Source organism: Penaeus chinensis, chromosome 23 (assembly GCF_019202785.1).
Source record: "Penaeus chinensis breed Huanghai No. 1 chromosome 23, ASM1920278v2, whole genome shotgun sequence".
In the NCBI taxonomy this organism is placed as follows: domain Eukaryota; kingdom Metazoa; phylum Arthropoda; class Malacostraca; order Decapoda; family Penaeidae; genus Penaeus; species Penaeus chinensis.
Window position 1 is genome coordinate 6,223,711 of NC_061841.1, and position 7,413 is coordinate 6,231,123.

Genomic DNA, 7,413 nt, shown 5'->3' on the forward strand with positions numbered 1-7,413 from the left:
ACCTCGTTATAGGGTAGGGTTTGGGGGCAAAGTCCCCAGGTAAAGTTTTTTTGGTTCAGTAAGGCAATGTTTCCCAACTTCCAGAATGATCAGTTGTCAAAAACAAATGTACCAGACATCAAAGGTGACACAGCAATATGGTAAAATATTGTGGTGAAAAGGGTAAATAGTAGTTAACAATTTGGATAAATGGACAGAAGGGAATGAAGAAAAGACCCTTATTTCACACTCTGGATTATTCTCCTACTTCTACAACTATTGTTTCTTACCATATATTACCCTTTAGCTCTTTTTAGTTTTCCTCATACAGTGTTACTCTCCCTTCCTCAGACACATACTCTCCATTTGATCTGATTACCCTTTACCTTTAACCCCTGTCCCATTTTACAAATCCTCACTTTATTCCTTTTCACTACCATTCTATCCTACAGCATTCTACAACCTTTGACATGTAACACATCTTATCCTGATTGTTAACTAATTTCCACCCTTTTTGCCACAATACTTTACCATAGTGCTATATGACCTTTGAAGGCCAACACATTTCATTTCTTCTAACCATTAACCATAAATAAAACAAAAATTTGAATAAGTTCCCTTTAGTTTTTACCATCCTTATGAGATAATGTTCCGATTCTGCATCCGTGTCTATCATCCATATGTATATTTTTTTTTTACCATTACTACAATCACATGATTAGGATTTAGAGTTAAACTCACAGCACATAAGAAAAAGGTTTATTTCCATTTAAATACATATTTTTCTGAAAGCTGATCTGTATGACTGGAATGGGTGTATGAACTTGTATGATATTAAACATTTTTCAACACTGCTACAACTTTTATACAAGATATCTTTCAGCAAGATGTATAAAGTATATTTAAAAAAAGGTAAAAGAAAAAGAAAAGAAATTTGTATTGTGAAGGAGAAGACTTTATCCAAAAATTTGAACTTTGCACCTGCTGTTCAATGTGAACAAATCTTGTTTGAATCCGATTTGAATTCCTTTCAATTTCTTCCCTCACATGCAAGTCCTTCTACTTTATGAAATGATAAATATTATGATAAAATAAAATCACAGATTAAGATGAAAAAAAAAAAAAGAAAAAAAAAAAAAAAAAAAAAAAAAAGAATTGGACAACACAGTTTGAACTAGACTGAGTTTCCCTCAAGAGAATAATAGAAAAAAGGTTCAGGAAGTAAAGGAAGAAATCTCTCCATATACAACCTTGCCAAAAGACCACTATGTATTTCCTCATTGGACAAAAGGTCTTGTCATCAAAATGCTGCTTCTGATATCCTGTATTTGTACCATGCCACACTCTTCAAGAAGGGATTAAATAATAGAAGAAATTGTACAAGTTCAAAGAGACAATTGCATCCACATTAAGTTGGCATCTTTTTTTTTAACATTCTTTTTTTATGGCAACAGAACATAGTAAAGTGCAGTATATTCTACCTTTGAAGATACAGTCTGAAAATATTTCAAAGGTAAAGGTGTTAAAGAAACAGAAAAACAAGCTGCATATGTGTAGATAGCTTTGATGCAAGCTACTCAATTTACCTGCACTAAATATGGTGGCATTTGAGAACTGTATCTAACTGGACAGCAGTTTTTTTGACAAGTTTATTGCTGATCCAATTTGTGTCATGATACAAAAATAACATGGAGTAGATATTGTTTCATTTCTTGTTTTCTTTATACATGCTTTAAAACACGTCACTTGTTTCATTTACAGGAAACTAAAGTCACACTATATCCTCTTCTTGTAACCACAAATACATAATGTCATTCACACTCTTTTCATACTTGACATCTACATATATGTGAAGTTGAACCTGAAAATACAAAAGAAAGAGATGTTACATTCTATAAAAATGACACATTAAGAACATTAAAGGAATAAGACACAACAGCTTTTTTATGGATGTGCTACTTTCCAAGCATTAATTAGAATTATCAACAGCTGATACTCATCGTTTTTTTTTTATAGGACTAGGAAAGGAAAATATCATATGCACAATTATATGAAATAAGGCAATAACTGTAACCAGCAGTATGCAGTTCATACAACCTTACTTAAACTTTTAAAAATTACAAAAAACAAACAAACACAAACCTGCACAATGACTGTGGCAAAGAGGAAATAATCGGTCCATATCCCTGAGAATTGTCATAGAGTTCAAACAAGGGTGCTGCCACTAACTTGTAGTTCTTTGGTACTGCAAACAATGCTGTGAATAAATGAAGTATGAGAATCTGGAAAATGCAATTTAGCAATCTGTAAATATGTGATGATTTATAGTGGAACCTCCAAGATTTGTATGATTTTTTCTTCCAATAATGAATCCAATATAACTTCTTTAACAACACAAAGATGGGTCATTTGCAAAATAGTTAATTAATAATGATAAACAAATAAAAAACAAATTATAAACAGCAGCAACTCCTCATAACACACTGTGGCCTTACCCTTCTCTCCAAGCTGTACGAGGAAGAGCTTTTTATGTTCCTTTGGCTTGGTGATGTGTGAGGGGATGTAAGGGTACTGTGGAGGCTCAAAATTTGGCCGCCACCAGTTACCAATGATGTCCTCTATGACCCATTCCTGCTTGAGCCCATCCTGCCGCCCCAGGGTTTCCGTCAGCAAGCGCTTGAGTCCCTCCACTTCATCTTCATCTGTATTCAGCTCTCCACCCGGTCTGGTGATGGGGTAGAATGAGGTGCTGAGGTTAACTAATACGTGGAACATGATATATGAGTATCTGGAATCCTTATGTAATGGATTTACCGAAAAACAAGTAAATTTTTTAGTATAGTCTGTTGAGAATGGGTGTACTCATGCATGCCACTCCATGTCTGGGCAACTGACAAGCTCACACTTGGGAATGTGAGACCTCATTCCAGTAATTGGGACATGGGCTCACACCACCATGAGGTACCACTCAGGATCTGGACTATTTGGATTATACAAGATTTGTTTTTGACAGGACTTGAGTAAAATTTGCTAAATAATGGAATCTATTTGGAAAACTGTTCTGTATATAATTTTCAAAAGAAACAAGGAAAGTAATAAAATAAAATTACTTGAAATATCAGAAAAATGCCTTTCTTTTCCATATAACCTCTTCTTCATCCAACCATACACTGTGACACCGAGGTGGAAGTTCAAGGATCTGAACAATGTCTGTCATTATCACATGATTCCTACTTGGCTTATCCTTATGAAGACCTCTTGCAACCAAAGCCACTTCTGAATCTTATGTAGGCAACAGAAATACTAATAATATAGGTGGTACAGCTGGTGAAGCCAACATTGCTTTGAGTAGGATGCATCACTAAAGTAGTAGTGAAGTCTTGCTCAGTTTACATTCACGACCAGAGTTTGATGGAAACAAACTTTTGAGCCAAGTGAGTGAGAATGGTAAACCTACAAAATAATAATTGAAGCTGATAACCTAGAATATGCAGCTTAACATTAACCAAAAGTGCCAATTAGTAAATTATTTACTACATCTAAAGACCTGCATTATCCTCATTATAACATTGCAGAGTTGTGAAAGCAATCATAATGTTTTAGGCATGCAAGAAAAAAAGAGAGAAGGGGCTAGGGGATCACTCTCTATGAGGAGTTTAGATTTAAGGTATGCATGTACTGCACTTACAAATTAATTTCAGTAAAGAACAGGTCAAAAGATATCCTTCTAAAGTATGAACTGAACTGGAAAAAGTAATTAAGTATCACTTACATTAAAAACAAAGACACAGAACAACAGGGAGGAATACAAATTCTAACTTACAATTTAAAGAAGGTTGTGCCCAGCTGCAGGAGTAGCACATGAGGGAGGCCATGTTCATGGACAAGAAGTACCGCTTCCACACTCCTCCTCATGCCAATCTTGTCAAACTCCTCTCGCATGCGCTGGAAACGGGCAGGAACACTGGGGTCCTTTTCAAATAACGGATCCTTTGTGCCAAATGTGTAATTTGTCAAAGGATACCTGAAAAGAAACAATGTCACAGCTAACTGGGTGGAAGAGAAATTAGATTTATCAAACCTGCCATTTCAAAAGATGGTCATAACCAAATGTTTATTTCCTGTTTACCAGTATTACTAAAAAAGTGATTGACAGCTTAGAAAAACTGTTAAAAGACTGGAACACTGTAAATCCTTGATAGATTCAACAAGAAAGACCTCTTTCAATATAAACGCAGAACCTCTCAAAAACTGGTTGGCAATTTTCCCATGTATTTTTCTCTGTCAATGGAAAGTAGGGAATGTGCAGAAGTAATTCTGTTACTGTTTAGCAAGTTTCTTCCAGCTACACCTCCCCAAACTCATCCCATTTTCCCACCCTATTGTGCCCCTTTGCTACCCTCTGCCAATCACATACAAGAAGGTTGAGAGGAGAAGTTTTGTACCAAACTTCTCCCCTCTTCCCTCTCTCTCACCCCTTCTCCCCATTCCCCTCTCCCCTCTCTCTTGCCCCTCACCCCTCTCCCTTCCCTATCTCACCCCTCGCCCCTCTCCCTTCCCTATCTCACCCCTCGCCCCTCTCCTCTCTCTCTCTCGTCCCTCTCACCTCCCTTTCTCTCTCTCTCACCTCATCTCTCTTGCCCTCCCCCCCCTTTCTCTCAGTTATTGTTTCAATCTCCAAAACTAAATATATTGATGATAATGGTCTTGCGAGCTGGGTAGGGCTTAAAATATACTAGAAAAATATCTTAAAATACTAACAATGAAAAAAACATGCTAAAATCACTCAAACAATTACTCAGTATATATGAAATCCTAATGGGGGGGGGGGGGGGGGGTTAACCAGTAGTAACTCATGAAAATGCCAAACTCGCTCCTTATTCAATACTATATGGCCACGAAGTTAATCCCTCTTCTGCCAAAATATATGTATTAATTAAACGTTTGTTGGCCTTTTGCCAGAGCACCAACAGATATGTTTGACACAAATGTCTTGACACTGTGCCATGCTATTTACTATTAACCCAATGCAGCTAGGGAAATTGTAATGTTCACTATAGTAGTATTTTGATTGAAAATTGCTTGATACTGTTCAACTATGGAAAATGATGCCTTACACTAAAGCTGAACACTTTACTCTCACCATCCTCTATATGTTTCCACCACCACATAACATATATTGCTATACTGGAGAACTATAATTTAAAAAAAAAAAAAAAAAAAAAAAAAATTATGCAAAGGAAATCAAAGGAGCTAATTAAAAATAAACTTGAAGGTGAGTTGATGATATGCACTAATGTCAGGTCAAAGAGACAATTAGAAGTGTAATAGATGATCACATGAAAACAGAAGTTAGGCCTAAAGGAACTCAAATGAAAATTAAACTGGTTCCAACATAGTTTGGCAGAAGCCCCTTCCCTACTGCCAAATGAGTTTCATCACCCTCCAAGAGCTTTGCACACCCATGGCGAGTCATTCCCGTCACCCCAGCCTTTAGCCAAAATGCTCACGATGGCACCCTGGCCCACAGCCAAATCTTCCCAATGACAGCACGTTCACATCAGCCATGTCTTAAGCCAAATTTTTTCATAATGAGATTATTTTGTAATTACAAATGCCTGCTCTTCCATGTTTATATACACATATTCTTTTAATGATAATGCACCTTTTCTATTTTTAAAAGTTATCTATGCAATTATTTACAATAAATTTTTACATTACTGTGTCGATTACAGACCATTTATAAGAGATATAGAAGCCATGCAGAAGAAATAGACGTTAGCATCCATTATAGTATAATATCTGGGTCCCAACTGTCAAAAGTGTAATTAGAGACCTAGCACTTCAGACAATTGACAGAATCAATGAAAATTTCTGTTTGTACAAAGATACGTGATTTTCAAATAGTAAATAACATGTACAAGCAAAAGAATTCTTCTATAATTCATACCTAGAAAAGTTTCTCATTGCTGCACTCAAATTATACCTCTCATCTGCTTAGGGTTAATTTTCATGAGGATTCGGGGTGCATAGTCCCCTGGCTAGCTTGCGTGTTGGGTATAGAATTAGGATGTCTTGTATAACCAGGGGCAGGGTGCTGTTAATTGGCAATCTATTTTTCTAACGTACCATATAAAAACCTATGGGAATAAAGAGGGTAGAGCCTCTCAAGCTAGGAGGTTAGGAGGGGCTTATGGTGATGTGTACTCCCACTGATTTTACCAAAGGAAGAGTTGACGTAGACATTTTCCCAATTTGGCTCATGGACATTCAATGAAGCCGGGTATGGCTGTCGAATTTCACTGGCTGATTTTTGGCCATTTTGGTTGTGTTTATACGCATTTTGGTTCAATATTCATATTCTAATTCTGCCTACTTAACCTGCAACATCATGCTATACTTCATGCCCTCCCCTACAACTGGAATTAGCACAGCAAGAATGTTGGTTGTATTCATTGTTGCACCAATCAAAATCAGTTTATACTTGCAGCAAACCTATAATTGTCACTGAATATTACATGTATTAAAGAGAATTACCTACAAATTTAGTAAACTAATTACAGACCTTTTTCTGTTGGCATAATACAGTAATTATTTATATTAAGGATGCACTCATTAAATCCTAAGTCCCCCAACTCCCATCACAAAATCTACTCAATAGCTTAAGCCATAACCACCACCTGAGAGGGGGTTGATGAAGAGTCCTGCCCCCTAACACCCCCCTAAGCAGACATTGTCTTCAGTTCAGTTTGCAAGGGAGCACCAAGTAGGGTTAATCTTTACGGTATGGACGCGCTAAGCTAGGGCAAAATGAAGATGATATTCTTCATTCTTGTAGAGGAATAAAAGTTACTGTTGTTGGTACAATAAATAATCTGCAGACACAAATGGTAATACTACAAATAAAGGAAAAAGATCATGTAAAGTGCCACTCACAGCCTAAGTCCACTTGTTGCTCCCAAGTTTCAGCTCTATTTGGCCAAGATGAAGACAATGTTTTCCGGGGGATATTGGGGGGGCAGAGCCATCCCCATCAACCCTTCTCTCAGGTAGTGCCCAAAGGGTACACCCATTGACAGCAACATAGACTGTTGAACAGAGTTTGTGATGTGGAGTTGGGCACTTGATCTCTGGCAAGTGCATCTGTACTGTGAAGAATTAGGTAATTTTCACCTTCACATAACCAATTGCGATAATTTTGGTATTGGTGGATTACTCTCACCCTCTAGTACACGTGTGTAGGAATTATACTACAGAACTCCCCCAAACCCCCCATTCTTGGCTCCAATAGCAGGGGAGAGCATGGAAGGTACCAGGGAAATTGCAGGGTAAACTAACATAACAATAACATAACAACTTAACCCCTTGCTGACGGGTACGACGGGTAGACACGTGCTATGCCCACTGTTAGTACTTGTTTGATTGTTTTTACAC

At 37.2% G+C, this 7,413-nt stretch overlaps 1 protein-coding gene across 1 annotated transcript in view; it reads right to left on the bottom strand.

Annotated features, from left to right (window-relative positions):
* Positions 1-723: 723 nt before the first annotated feature.
* Positions 724-7,413, bottom strand: part of LOC125037607 (cleavage and polyadenylation specificity factor subunit 5-like) — an 8,399-nt gene continuing 1,709 nt past the window's right edge. The window contains exons 2-5 of the mRNA XM_047630808.1: positions 3,803-4,003; positions 2,475-2,704; positions 2,122-2,236; positions 724-1,840 (exon numbers count right to left, since the gene is read on the bottom strand). Of these exons, the coding sequence (XP_047486764.1) occupies positions 1,819-1,840; positions 2,122-2,236; positions 2,475-2,704; positions 3,803-4,003 (568 nt within the window). The 3' untranslated portion in view covers positions 724-1,818. The remainder of the gene's footprint in view (positions 1,841-2,121; positions 2,237-2,474; positions 2,705-3,802; positions 4,004-7,413) is intronic.